Source organism: Amphiura filiformis, chromosome 3 (genome assembly GCF_039555335.1).
Source record: "Amphiura filiformis chromosome 3, Afil_fr2py, whole genome shotgun sequence".
In the NCBI taxonomy this organism is placed as follows: Eukaryota; Metazoa; Echinodermata; class Ophiuroidea; order Amphilepidida; family Amphiuridae; genus Amphiura; species Amphiura filiformis.
The window spans coordinates 8,085,763-8,101,659 of record NC_092630.1 but is presented as its reverse complement, the minus strand read 5'-3'; the positions used below and the strand labels follow the sequence as shown (position 1 = coordinate 8,101,659).

At 36.6% G+C, this 15,897-nt stretch overlaps 1 protein-coding gene across 1 annotated transcript in view; it reads left to right on the top strand.

Annotated features, from left to right (window-relative positions):
• The window catches only part of LOC140147049 (ELMO domain-containing protein 3-like), a gene marked incomplete at its 5' end in the record, with an annotated part of 37,198 nt that continues 21,301 nt past the window's right edge, over window positions 1-15,897 (top strand). Inside the window, 7 exons of the mRNA XM_072168822.1 lie at window positions 1-102; window positions 4,259-4,363; window positions 5,153-5,405; window positions 6,974-6,994; window positions 9,661-9,752; window positions 10,881-11,004; window positions 11,524-11,646. Coding sequence (XP_072024923.1) covers window positions 1-102; window positions 4,259-4,363; window positions 5,153-5,405; window positions 6,974-6,994; window positions 9,661-9,752; window positions 10,881-11,004; window positions 11,524-11,646 — 820 coding nt within the window. The remainder of the gene's footprint in view (window positions 103-4,258; window positions 4,364-5,152; window positions 5,406-6,973; window positions 6,995-9,660; window positions 9,753-10,880; window positions 11,005-11,523; window positions 11,647-15,897) is intronic.

The window sequence follows — 15,897 nt, the reverse complement described above, 5'->3', positions numbered from 1 at the left end:
GTTTGCGGAATCTTAGAAGATACCAATTCATCTCCAAGAGATGAGAAAGGGGCCAATTTAGCTGCAGTAAATTACAAAGTCTCCACAGAGGATTATGAGAAGGTAAGGGGTTAATGGTCAGAATGAAATAACTGTAGGTAAAGGCCAGGGTCTTAGCTAGCCACTCGTCTGGCCATCATTTTAGACGGCCAGTTTGCTCCTGGGACGGGCAAACTTAATGCCTTTGACAGATGCTATATGGTCATTTTCACGGTAAAGGGTGTAACTTTGGATTTGTAACATTTTAATCCGTAGCTTTCTAATAAAGCCACAGAATTCCATAATTTTTGGCCACATAAGTCATCTAGTTAGCAGCTACCTTGGGTAGCATAATCAGCTTTGGGAGTTACTGCGTTCAGTTTTAGCAGGCTTAAATGTACTTAATATTGCCATTTGGAAAAACTATAAAAAACAGTAACATTTTTGTAAAACCCTGTGTTTTCTTCAGTTAGTTCATGGATAATTTTTCTTATCCTGAAAGTACAGTCATATGTTCAGTAAACACTGCCACATTAGATTTAATTGTGAACGGCCCTGTATTTTTGAGAACCGGACTTCGATATTTGTCGTTTCGGAGGCTTCATTTTCCGTTAACAATTGTTAACAAACTTTTGTGGGTGTAGCTTTGGTTCATAATTCTTGGTTATTTCTTCACTTCTTCTTGATTTATAACAGTTGTTATCTTAACTTGAAATGGGTAACAAAAATTAGCCGATTTGCAAGCTTTTAAAATTTTTATAAAATCTTGACTTCAAATAGCCGTTTTTCCGTTAACTTTTTGAAGCCTCCGAAACAAACTGTTCAGCAAGCTTGTGCAAATATAAATAAAAGAGCTCATCCAATCTATTTATCAAAATGTAGCAAAGTAGATCCTCAAGTCACATGTTTTTAAATCGTGGAGATATAAATCACCGTTTGAAAATGGGACCCAATACAAACTTTCCGTTAACAATTGAAGCCTCCGAAACAAATGAAGCCTCCGAAACAACAGTAAACTTAATTATCATCTATGCATATCTAAATTGGTGTGTTTCATACTGATATCTGCATTGTAATTATTACTTGATATGTGCAGAATGTCATAAATTAAAAAAACAATTGACATTATGGTTAATGTTTGAAAAATATACTGATACCTTAAAAAGCCTGTTTCGGAGGCTTCACATGCAAAAAACACCATACTTAACGAATGGGTGAAAAAATTACCATGTTATAAATCTACAATATCTGCCGCATAGAATCATTGATTCAATACACACAAGAAAATAACAGCTTAGATGATCCCAACAGTGTTGTTTTCAAAAACTACTTCTGCAATGTTTAACCATTGTTAACATGAAGCCTCCGAAACAAAAAAAATGACTTGCTGTGATAATTAAATTTTTGTCACAACTGAAATTCAATACTTAGAAGCAAAGCATGAAAATTGGTAATTGTGATAATTTTGACCTATTTTTTCATGTCAACTTGAAGTAGTTAGCCAAATATTTTACTTTTATGATCACCTGTGTTGTTAACTGAAGCCTCCGAAACACAAATCGCTTGAATTGCCAATTCTAAAAATAACTCCAATTTCTGTGAAACTTGGCTGGGAGGTTCCTTTCATCAAGTAGTATTTGTACATGAAGTTAGACATTCAAATTATTTTAGGAACCCAATTAAAACTTAAAAAATATGTTTAAGGTTTGGAAATTTCCATTGTAAATGACACTTGATGTTAAAATTTTCAAAACTGCAATTACAAACATAGCAAAACATGGTATAAAATTTAACTTATATCTGTTGACTTACTTTGGAATGGAATTTCACATGTATTCCAGCTTTCATGTCAAAATTTTCTGAGGTTATGTAAAATACATTTTTTCTTAGATTTTAACCAAAATGTTATGCAAATGTCAATTTTTTTATTAGAAATCAAAAGGTTTAAGCCTTGAAACATTATTTTACTTGAATTTAAGTTGCTTCTATGCATGATTTCAGTAAACAGAAACATATTTAAGTGGTTTGAAATTATGAGCCTAAAAATCAAAAGTTACACCCTTTACCGTGAAAATGACCATATTATAAATTGTATGTTTTGAGAAGCTAATTGACCTTTTTAGCAGACCCAATTGGTAGAACAAGGCCATATCCAGGGTTGTAGCTACGCTGGGCGGTGGCGGGCGGCCTTGCCCGGCACTCTTAATTTCCACCCGGCACTCAAGTTGATTTTGAGCCCAAATACCCGGCACTCCAGTCTCAAATGTTTCAAAATCAATGAACAATCAGTATAAAAGTTAGCAATTCTTATCAAAATTTCAATTTTGTTACCATTTCATATCAATTTTACCCGGCATTAAAATTTGCCTAGCTATAACCCTGGCCATATCAGCACATATTTGAACTCTTTGAACCCCTAATGGGCTATAGATGTCTGGTAAATGTTTTAAAGGTCAAATTAGGACAGGCAATTTTATTCAAATGACGGGCAACCCTCAATTTCTAGCTAAGACCCTGGTAAAGGCATCTAGGTAAGGTAAAGTTGTGTCGGAGCAATGCTTACAGTTCAAGGTGCACATCTCTTTATCCTTGGGTGTTTGGGCCAGACTCCCCTGAATTGTTGCAGGGTTCACCAAGTCTGTTTTATCTTCCCAGCATTATATGCCGGTACCCATTTATACACCTGGGTGGAGAGAGAGAATAGAAGTTAAGGGCCTTGTCTACACATGTAAGGGCACAACACGAAAGCATTGACACTGGGGTTTTACCACTACCGGTACGTCAAAATGCCCACATTTTGAGGAGGACACGGTGGCCTCATCAAAATAAATGTAGAATATTCATTTGCATAGCGCTGTTTACTTATCCTAATGCTAACCCTAATCTGAAACATTTATATAGCCATGGCAATGTATATATACCCACATGCAGCCCTCGAATTAACCCACGGCACCCATGGCATTTTGCCGTGGGTGCCCATCCCCACTGCCGTAATGCCCTCAAAATATGTCCTTTACCCAAGCAGTCACTTGCCGTGCCCTCTAATGAAGTTGCCATCGGTGCCCTCAGTCCTGCCCCTTCATTATAAAATCATCTATCTATGTTTGTTTGTGATTTCTTCACTTTTGAGAAATTGCCTTGGTGCCCTTCTCAAATTTTCAACAGTTGCCATGATGCCCTATTGAAATATTACAAACTGCCGTGCTGCCTTGCCTTTTCAGTGAAAATCCAAGGCAATTTTCAACTTGCCCTAAAAAAATTGCCGTGCCCCTTCAGATCCTTAATTCGAGGGCTGCCCACATGCAGTGTTTACTTTCTCTTAAAGTTGGGTGTACCGAATGAAGCATTTTTTCCCCAAATTGCCCCAATTTTGGCTCATACATTTCTTAAATTGACTAATTGTATTATACAGAATTGCACACTAGGCCAAAATTGCCACATATACGGCTTCTTAGTAAATACTGTCCATATGTATCACAAACCTTAATAAAAAAAATTAAATATCACTTTTTGAATATGTGAGGGGGTGTTTTAAATGGTTCTAACTGTGGAGGTGTGTGTGTTTTGTCACATTCAAACTGCGGAGTCTGCTAACAACCGTGGAGCTCCACAGTTGGAGATAACCTCAAAAATGGGGTTTTTGAGCCATAGAGGGGGGTATACCATCTGTCATTTTCTGATTAGAGCAACCTCCACAGTATGCCGGTTGCTGTGAGATTTGTGTAAAAAAGTCTCCCCAGTTGGAAAACACACACACACCTCCACACTTGGCACCATCTACAAGAGGGGGGTGTGTGTGGGGGTGTGTGCGTTTGTAAATACCCCCAAACGAGGACCTACATATGGATACACACATCACAAATGAGGACACACCTCCCACCCACCGTGGACATCTTTGTTCTGCTGGATATAACCAGGACATCGCAAATAACGTTAAAATGCATTTAAACGGGTCCACCTATAGGCCACGATTGGATAGTGGTCTGGTGTGTGTGTGTGTGAGGTCCACGGTGTGTCGATTAAGAATGGGTGTGCGAGTCCTCGGTTAGATAGTATTAAATCATATATGCAGAATGAGGTCCTCGTTTGGAGGTATTTACAAGTAGGGGGTACATGTAGGGATGCACCCCTACGTGTATGTGTACCCATAACATATTAGTGCAAGTGTGACAGCATGTGACTGAGTGTATTTTAATTTGTGTTGTTAATTCTGTGAATCTCATTGTGTTTATTTTTTTAGGTTGATATATTTCAAAGTACGCCTACAGACCAGACGGTGACAGCTCCACAAATTAAAGCACCAGCTACTCCTCCTCAACAACAAGCAGAAGTATTGATACCAAAGGTAACATATGTCTGTAGCATATACACAAACAAGTATCTAGACCATCGACCGCCCATCCGTAAGCATGATGCTAGGTTTTGACCTGGTGACAGGAATTACCATGCACGAAAAAATAGAAGCCCCTTAAGACTTGCATGTTTTAAATGAAAGACAAGCTTGTTTGCGTCTTTGACAAAATTGTTAATATAGAGTGTTGACTTCACTACATGTAACAAAGTCGGTGGTCTAGATACTTGCTGAGGTCTGTAGTATAAATTCACTATCAAACCTTCAAAGGGATATGACAAGTTATGACCAATTTTTGAAATTAAATCAAACTGTAGATTTACAAGAGTCCTCACAAACTTGACCTAACCAAGAAACAGTTCAATTATAGTTTTGTGTGTCCACCACATGCAAAGTACAGCTTGGTCTATATGGGACAATGTGTGGAATTTAGTTTACCTGCTTCAAGCTGCATAGCACCAGAGAAGATTTTTTAATACCCTTCCCATAATGCATTTCAATTTTCTGTACTGATTTGCTATCTGGAGCAACATGGGTTGATAGTGACAAAATGTACCTCAATGATTAGAGCATATCTAGATCTTGTAAAATGTGTGCATTTCTTAGCTATTGATCAATGCTTAGCCAATCTATTATCAACATTGAAACAAGGAGCCTGTAATGTGAATCTCATTTGATGAAATGAAGTGATTAATCATGTTGCAAAGGATTCTGGGAAGGGTAAGATATCTTCCCTGGCATAGCACTAACTGAACTATGACACTTTAATTTACACACTATCAGGAACCAGAGGAACCACCAGCAGAAACACAGCCTCATCCTAATTCCAATGGAACCACCACAACTAGTGCAATATCTTTACAAGAACACCAGCCAACCATTGTGTCTACCCCCACCAGTCACGCTTCAGAGACAGAGGGTGCTAATAGCAATGCAGTACAAGCCGAGACAACAACGCCTCCTGAGGAGACGCATATACCAGAACAGTTACTTAAAGCACAAGCTGAGTGGGATGCAGTGGGTACAATACAACCAGGTAGGTCACATTTAACTATAAATGCAAATGTAGCCAATCGTCTCCAGTGTTCGAAATATGCCTCAAAAAGTTACAGGCCAGCCGGGCTTGACCTTAGAAAGTTACCGGCCAGCCGTGCCGGTAACTAGATGCCAGTCAGAAAAGTTACCGGCCAGGCCAAAAAGTTACAGGCCAATGGCCGACTGACCGGCCCTATTTCGAACGCTGATCTTCTCCCGACAGGCCTTATGTAGTCTGTCTCGTCTGAAATTGAGAGTAACACCTTGTGGGATTTCACAGTGGCGGAGGGGGCATGTATACATAGAAGCACGATTTGCCCATACACTGGTGATGCAATTGCTTAGAATCAGAATCCAACATGGCATTACTCACAACTTGAGACAGGAAACATTATAGACCTCGACGGTGTAAGCATTTTCTTACAAATGATTATGGAGAATATACAAGTGCCAATAGATCCATTTTTCTCCATTTGAGATATAGGCAGTTATATAATGGTCAAATATAGAGGAAATGAAAAGAAAATAGGTGCTACATTTGATCATATGATCAAAAATTTACCTTGGTACTTTTTAAAGTACCGGTAGGGTGTTAATTTAAGTCAGTATTATTATACATGTATGTAGGTCAGATGTTGGTGGCCTTATCTCAAAAAGTTTTTGCATCTGAAGTCTTCATATTTTAAAGCTAAAGTTATTAATAATCTTTTGCATGCGGCTCATCAACTTGTCGTCTGAATTTCGCATTGTGGCCCAAAATTGAATCAGTGTACATGGAAGTTTATGTGGTTATATTGAAGATATCAATAAAAAAAGAGTCATCACACTGATCATGTTAGTCACATGCCTGACTGGTTTTTTTATTCCAGAGCTTGTGTAAAAAGAAATCTCTTAAAAATAATCCAAGGTGCTGTTTGTATAGCCCATCTGCGATATTCAGAACTTCTATGCCATAGATCCCATTTCTGAGAGACTTATTGCAACAAGCTGTTCCAGTTGAAATTCTTACACCCCCATAGAGGACACAACCTTAATCTCCCACACAGGGGGTATAGATTTCATATAGAGTCACCCATTCAGGTAACTTAATTTGAAATTCACACTCCCTGTGTAGAAGATTAAGGTCATGTCTTCCATAGGGGGTGTGTGGGGTTCAGCTGGAATTGCTCAATTGATCGTTATGTTGATTGAGCAAGTGTATGTTGACACATGTTACTGTACTCAAAATCATGGATATTGTATTTGCCTTAGAATATAAGTCCATAGCTCAGCAGCACATAGACGTATCTCCATTGACTGTGACGTGTGTATTGCTTGTGAAGTGCATGGGTTTACTTATACATGCCCTTTATGACTTCATGCATTGTGCATAGAGTAAACTCATTCATACCACAGGCAATCAAGTAAAGCAGCTGCTGGAGTTATGCCTCTCTGCCGCTGAGCCATCTGAGTGATGTGTCATATTACAGGGCAGACAAAGTGCTTTCAGTATTTTTAACATACAAGTTAATTACTGCCATCATGACATTTTATTTTATTCACTTTTAAATGTTTGCCGTCTTACATCAGCACCTGGAGGACAGGAACAAGGTAACATTTGGATTAGTAAAATGTTTGTGTTTAAAACTTAGAACTAGTCTTTCTAAATTCTGTTGTCTGGGTTGTTACTCAATGCCTTGCTTGCCTGCACAATTAAGTTGGTTTTGAAGGGAAGAAACTTTCTTTTCCCGTAAGGTCAAATGTTTTGATTTAAAATTCATATTGGGCCTTCAGAAACATGTACATCACATAACAATAAGGACTTTTAGGTAAGGTGCAGAGTAGTAGACACTATTTGCAATTGTTAAACAAGCTGAATATGACAATTCTGCCCTGCACATAACAATCACATTGTTCATCCACTCTGCACCCATAACTAAAAGTTGAAGTGGTCATGCTCATTGCTATCATGCATGAAGGGCTCACATGGCAATCCCAATATGGATTGATCAGCGACATTATGAAGGAACAGGTCTGTAAGCCTTGATCCTGTGCTATATAGTGCATTGTGCTTGGGTTTGATTTTACTGGAAGTTATTATTTCATGAAGATAACATGATTTTTTTTGTTTAAAGGACTATTGAATATGTATTTTCTGTTCACAGTTTTAATGCGCTTTTAATACCGTATTGTTTGTAGTAAACGCCCCGGGGGCGTTGCATTTTTCCAAAAGGGGGGCGTTTATTGGAAGTGAATTGTCAGTGAAAAAAGCTTAAAAATCGGGTTCAATTTCCCGATGCTGCTCCTATTAAAAGGAGGGATTCACGACTATACATGATGGCGGCGCCCACGGAAAAAGATATTTTTGTGGGAAATACAACAAAATTACTCCTGTAAGTGCATGGAATTAGTGAAATTCTACCATAATTAGGCAATGAAATGGATGGGAGTTGAGTCATAATATGTTTTGTCCATTCAATATAGCGATCGTGACTGACATGACTGATGCAAGTTTTAAGCTTACCTACACGATATGGCATGGAAATGTTTGCATTTTGTCAATTTTGGAGGGGCGTTTATTAGAGGGTGCGTTTATTACAAACAATACGGTATGTGATGCACAGTTACTGGGGCTTGTTTATGCGTTGAGAAACAATACGCACTTTGCTGTCTATTGTGAGATATCCATGATCTACATTTTGTATCCACATGCTTACAAATAATAAAATATGATTGGATCACACGCATCGCATTGAGGTTATGAATATTTTGAGGTGATCTTTTCATATGGGAGGTTCTATTCTCTACACAGAGAAGACCTGCCTCTAAAATATAGAATGCTTACATTTGTATACCATTGTATTGACTGACCAAAGCTTTATGTTTGCATTGTGGGTTTTCAATATTGGTGTTACGGTTTGTTATGATTAAATTACACATATGTGACAAGATCAAGCAAAAGAAGTCATCAGCTAATGATTTGGAGCCCCAAGGATTCAAATTATTGCATATTATATTGTTTTCAGGGACATGATAATATCATATCACTGGAACCCATGCATGCAAGTTTGATAATTATAGCCTTAACGTATACAAAAGGCAAGAATAGTTTATTATACATTTGGAAATGTAAATTGATTTTGATCAATTGAAAACTCAATTTGCCTGATCGTGTCACATAGAGTCAATAATTTTGATAATTATGTTTGCTGTTGATCACTTGCATGATGTGATGTATACAGACACTATCATTGAAGTCAGAAGAGAATGAATGTACACAAACTCATATCAAATTTGTATCTATAATTCTCAGTTTTTCGCTGACTTGTTTGTTACCTTACATTTTGATGATATTCTGTTAGCATTCTAAACACTAATGAGACTAGCAATTGAATAGCCCTTTATGTGTCTCATCTCAAGTTGAGAGTAACGCCTTGTTGGATGTCGCAGTATATAGATGTGTAAAAGTGCAGTTTGTCCATATGCTGGCGACACAACTGTAAATGCACTGCCACTGCGACATCCAACATGAGGTTACTTTAGAAATAAAATAATAAAAATAAATTTTGGATTTATATAGTGTCTTTTTCCAAATCTTAGAGGATTCAAAGCGCTATAAACTTGAGATGAGACACACTCAGGGGTCGCATCTGATGCGTCTGTGCGTCCAGGGACTTGTTATTTTTTATTTTGGACTCCTTATCACAAGTTGAAAGTGACCAAAGGGTCCGATAAAAACTGTATGGACTCCTTAATTTTACGATGCATGGAGGCGTAAATCAGTAGGCGCCCTATAAAGTTTAGAATTTCGGACAGATGGACTCCTTAAATTCTCATTGGACTGTATCAATATGACTGTCGCCTATCAGTTTTGATATTGACTGAAAAGCCTGCTTCTTCCAAATGCAACATTTGGGACTTTTTCAAATGATCAGAATTTATAGTTTTAGGACCTTTCATAACATTAATCTACAAATAAGGTGGATCATAATGTTGCAATTTGATGTGGCAGTCATGTTCATAATCACTGGAAACTGATGGGTACCAATCATTTTGATACACTCTGTATGAGTTGTTAGTTGGATGATGAAATATCATCAATCCACCAAAAAGCAGCTTTTTATGTAGTTTAATACAGCATGAAATTTTCCAGTACATTCATCATGTATCAGATGAAAAGAGTTCCTTTTGAATCTTGATCCAGCAGTTCCATGTCTCAATGTTGTTTGACATGTACAATGTAAATCATCAGATGCATGTTGTGATTTATTTTTCAGGTAAATATGGACCAACATCTGGGCAGACAGCAACCATATCTTTCAATGAAACATTGGCTTATTTTCAGAGAAGTGATATGTCAAAATATATGGTAAGGGCAAATGGAAAGTGTTCCGCTCGAAAAAACTATTCACATCAGATGTGTTTGAGAAAAAACAAGATTGTAAAATAAAGTTTGGTACATTGTCAATTCTAATAATGTTTTTTACAAAATAACTCAATCTTTACAAATCCTTGATCCGTGATTATTCTGTTTACATAAAAGCAGAGAAATCAGAGAAGAAAGAGTTCTTTATTAAAACTATAACGGGAATGTGATATTTAAAAAATGGAGAATGACTCCTGGCCGAAAATGTACATTTATTATTTTACATTGAGAGTACATGTGATGTAATCAAAGTAAAAGATTTTATTTGTCACTTGTATTGATTTTGAGATACAGCCAATAATAGTATTCAACTTCTTTTGTATTTTATTGTTCTGAGCAACACTTAAAAGGGCATTTCGTGATTCACAGCATGCATCATCCCCCTACGTTTCTCCAAAAAAGTTGAGATTTTTATACCACTGAAAACCTCTGGTTTATGTACAAACAATTTCTTGCAGATGAATTTGTTTAACAAAGATATCGTGAAATTTGAATTAGTTCTGGTACATCAGAACGAAATTGCAACACATTGTCTATGGAGCAGTGTAATTCACTTATTTAATGTGCATAACTCGCAAATGCAAAATCAGAATCAACTGAAATTTTGGGAATAAGCTTTTTTCATCTACTGAAAAATGTCATCAAAAAAGGTTGCTAGGATCACAAAATACTCCTTTAAATGACATAACTTTAAGTTCAATTATGAAGGAGTTTTCATTGAAATAAAGCTCTAAAATGGCATATGTGCAATGAAATTTTAAAACTGAATGTTGATTTTGCTCGACAAACAACACATTTACAGGCATGAGAATTTTCAAAACTGAATTCAGTTTGGTGTTTTTTTAGTCAAAATTTCCACAAGTTCATTTAATTTCAGCCTGTTTTTAGTACTTTTTGCCTAATTTAACGCTTATTTTCATTATTTTCAGTTTTTTTTAGGAAAGTTCAGTCTCATGCCGTCATTTAGCTTGATCACATCACATATTTTGTAGATTGATGGAACATTATAAGTGCATAGGTTATTGCTTACCTGATTGTTTTCATGTTGTGTGTTTACTCGCCTTTATACAGAGTAAAATCAAGCCTACAGTACAGAGGTCAGGGTGGACAGCCATTAGACATTTTGTTATGGGTCCACCTAAGATGAAATCAAATCTACATGAAGAAAGAAACCTTGTTTTTGCTATAGCACAATGTGAGTGTAAGCTGATTTTATTGTTTTGCACTATAATATAATATTAGGGTTATATTATTGGTAATCAATTCCAGTAATTTTACTTGCAACTTAAGACTTTTGCCATCTTGGATGATAGCTTTCTCAAGCTTCATAAACCCATCCCAAAAAGAAAGTATCCAGTTTAATTTTGGCCCATAAGTCAAAGAAGGGATGTTAGATAAAGACCTACCAAAAGTATGTTACAGATGAATTTATTCCGCACAGTTTGATACCTCATTTGTCCAAATCGATGCAGAATTGATGACACAATGACCTTTTGAATGCAATCACCTCAATTTTAAAAGTTGTAGTAATTCTTGTTGAGTTGGTCTTGAATAATTTTCATTTTGTTTCGATATTGTAAGGTGAAAAAAACATAGACAAGGACAGTTGGAATAGAGAAATAAAAGAGAACCAAATGAAATGGAGGATAAAAAAAAAGGAAACCTGGCAAACTGTTACCTGTAACCATTGCATACTTCTTCTTCTCATCCCTAGGCCCGCTTGATGACAACGAAGAGATTCATCAAAGAGTGCTTCAAACCATCTACAAACAACTTACAGGGAGTACTATAGACTGTCCACGATTTGGAACTCACTGGGAACAAATAGGATTTCAAGGTAAGATGTTTGTTTGTTTACAATCAATCTACAAACAACTAACTGGCAGTACTGTGGATTGCCCAAGATTTGGAACACATTGGGAACAGATAGGATTTCATGGTAAGAGGGCTGCTTGTTTGTTTTGTTTATATTGTTATTTATAAGTTTGTTTGTTTAAAAGTTGGTTGTTTACATGGTTGTTTGTTTGTTTCCTATATAGCAAAAAGGAAACAGAATTAGAATTAAAGATAAAGGAAAGCAGACCACTCCCAACAAATCAAGTGAATGTTCTTAATCATAGCTTTTGAATAAAGAAACTTTGAAAAAACAAAACAAAAACAGGGTCATTCAAGCCGACATTCATGAGTTTTAGGTGCAATTGCTGAGGGCAACACACAACAATTTTTTTGACCTGAGTGTCTGCATACTGACAAATAGGCAACTATAAACCTTCTTCACCTACCGACTAAAAAGAGCAACAAGACAACAACAACAAAAACCCTTTTCTAAAGGCAAATGGAGCAAGTATAGGGTCGGTCAGTCAGGAAATTTTGTTTCTGGAAATTTTCTTAATATTTTCCACACAATTTCCCTTAAAATTGATCCACATTAGCAAAAAATGGCTGTTTTAAATTTCATACAGTCATAAATGTAAAATCGGGTCGATTGGGCCATAGAACAGGGTTTTTTTGTCACCTAATACTGATATTCTTTTCTCAAAGCCATCTTTTGCATTGGTACTCGACAGGCTATTTAGGGAATTAACCTCCTCCCCCAAGGTTCTCGGGGAGGGGCAGTAGTTTTCAGAATAAGCCACCAACGATGAAGATTTATAGATGGATCAAAACAGGATAGGTGGCATTTCCTTGGTCATACGGGAAGGCCAGTTTACAGGGATGATAAGGCTAGACTACCAAAGGCGGCAATACAGGGAAAATAATGAGCAAAAAAATCAAATAAAATGTATAAGAAAATAATTATTAAAGCTCATAACTTTATAACCAGACATGTAAGGTTGTCATTAAAAGTAGGCATGGTGGATACATTGATGATGATATAAACGCATCCCAAAAAGAAAGTATCCAGTTTGATTTTGGTCCATAAGTCAAAGATGGGGTCTTAAATCAAGACCTACCAAAAGTATGTTACCGATAAATTTATTCCGCACATTTTGATACCTCATTTGTCTAAATCGATGCAGAATTGATGACACAATGATCTTTTGAATGCAATCGCTTCAATTTTAAAAGTTGATCCTATTGATTTGGTCCTGATACTCAACATGCTCAATATGGGCAGCGATAGATCAAGGCCAGGGCGCATCAGAAGTCTCGCTAAAAGCATGCGCCGCAGATGTCTGTTTGGCAGTCATTGATGCAGCAGGAGGACATACCAGATATTGACTGTGAAGAGTAAAACATTGAGGAAGGAGTAAAAGAGCATCTGTATTGAATAAAACACATGAAGTGAAGTCAGACAGTCTTATACCGTCTCTATATCTCAAGAATCTTGAGAAGCAGGAAAACCACATCAATAGGGATTACTGCAACTTTTAAAATTGAGGTGATTGCATTTAAAAGGTCACTGTGTCATCAATTCTGCATCGATTTGGACAAATGAGGTATCAAACTGTGCGGAATAAATTCATCTGTACCATACTTTTGGTAGGTCTTGGTTTAAGACCCCATCTTTGATTTATGGACCAAAATCAAACTGGATACTTTCTTTTTGGGATACGTTTATATATGGGTGTGATAAAAACAAAGTGAGTCATTTGTTGAAGAAAAAGAAAATCAATTTTGAGTTTTTCATTCCAATTTTATTTCTACACAGAAAGGCCCAGATCAGCCCTTGAGTGGGTCTTCCATGGTGCCATGTTTTACATCAAGTAATTTATCACCATATTTAAATTATACAATATTATAAATTATATACCTCATATATATAGATTCCTGTCATCTGATTGGTTAAAAGTGCAGTCATTGAATTAGCTATGCCCTCAAAAGGAACTATGCCCAGTCATGGAAAATGAACTATTGACCGGTGTGCGTCTGCTCATGCGCAATCGCAACATCCAAATACATCTATCAGTATGTAAGACAAATATTGACTGCTTTATATTCGGGACATGGTTAAAATTTTAGGACCACAGTGATCTCAAAACCATCATAGCATGGTTTTGAGATCACCTTGGGCCTATAATTTTAACCATGCCTCAAATAGCAGTCAATATTTGTATTTATAATACAATGTACATACCCAAATACCAAAAGAATACAACATGAAAATAAAAACATAATAAGACAGGGATGTAAGTTTTCTGGTTTTTTTTTTATATATATCAACAGTTAACATCCCTGATAATAGTTACACAGGTAAAAATTAAATCATAGTCACTAGATAGCAATCTTTTGAAGGAAGCATGATTGAGATACTTTAAGTTCTAACAGACATGATCACTGCCAATTTAAATTGAAATCAATTATAACACTTAGGTAAGTGCTGGAGTAAATATGACTTATATCATTACCATTTATATACATTTAATTTTGCTGCTATGCACCCAACAACATAAATTTTGTCTTGGTCTCATTCAGACTCAATGAAAGAGCATTATTTAAGCTATTTACAATATCAGTTTCATTTTTGGCTGTATCTGTATACATACTGATTTGATAAAAAGTAAAAAAAATTGTTAAGTCTTTAGTGAAGACATTAAATAGAACAGGTGAACAGGTTCTAAGATTGTGCTTATAAGTTTTATTTTATAGTTTCTTTGGCTATATTAAAACAATCCTCTGTATCGAAGCTCTTCAGCTTCGGAAAACCTAATGCGGAATGCGTTGTGCCATATCCATATATACAATTTTTTGTAGGACTGTTTAAAGAAATAAATCACAAATACAGCCCATATCTTTAGTTTCTCAGTTTTGTGTAAAACACACAATCTTGAACATGTTGAAATAAAATACTGTCTTACAGATGAGACAAAAAGTGGAACTGTTTCTTAATATGAAAGATGGCTCAATTTCTTAAATAGCATCACACGTGGGTCAGTTAAGGATAACAATGATTAATAAATTTTGCACCAAGGTTGTAAAGGAAGATTACAATAGGATTTTATATCTATTTTGTTTATTGACATCATAACTTATTAAAATTGCCATATAGTGCTGCAAGTTCATGAAATTTGGTGGGAATGACCAGCGTAGTTCCCAGACTAAAATGTCAAGGTCATTTGGGGTTATTCAGATTCATCCATGGTCAGATTGCTATAGATTGTTGCAGGTACATGAAAGTTAGTGGATACTACCATGGTAGTGAGAAAAAAATGCCAAGGTCATTTTGGGTTCATCCGGTGTCAAGCGAGACAAAAAATGTCAAGGTCATTTTAGTATCATTTAGGATCATCCGGGGTCAAATTACCTTAGATTGTTGCAGGTTGCATGAAATTTGGTGGGAACTACTACCGTAGCGAGACAAATAATGTCAAGGTAATTTTGGGTCATCCGTGGTCACATTGCCTTAGATCGTTGCAGGTTCAGGAAATTTTATGTCAAGGTCATTTTGGGGGTCATTTGGAGTCACCTGGGGTCAAATTGTCATACAACCACAGTAGGGAGACAAAAAATCTCAAGGTCATTTTAGGGTCATCCAGGGTCAAATTGCCATAGATTGTTGCAGGTTCATGATTCATCCAGGGTCAGATCGCTATATATTGTTGCAGGTACATGAAAGTTAGTGGATACTACCACGGTAGTGAGAAAAAAATGCCATGGTCATTTTGGGTTCATCCGGTGTCAAGCGAGACAAAAAAAGTCAAGGTCATTTTAGTGTCATTTAGGATCATCCGGGGTCAAATTGCCTTAGATTGTTGCAGGTTCATGAAATTTGGTGGGAACGACTACCGTAGCAATACAAATAATGTCAAGGTCATTTTGGGTCATCCGGGGTCACATTGCCTTAGATTGTTGCAGGTTCAGGAAATTTTATGTCAAGGTCATTTTGGGAGTCATTTGGAGTCACCTGGGGTCAAATTATCATACAACCACAGTAGGGAGACAAAAACTGTCAAGGTCATGTTAGGGTCATCCAGGGTCAAATTGCCATAGATTGTTGCAGGTTCATGAAAGTAGATGGAAACAACCACCGTTGCGAGACAACAAATATCAAGGTCCTTTTGGGGTCAAATAGCCATAGATTGTTGCAGGTTCATTTACTTCTGCTTCCAAATGTAATTGTGAAAGCAGGCAGTTGCGAAAGCAGACG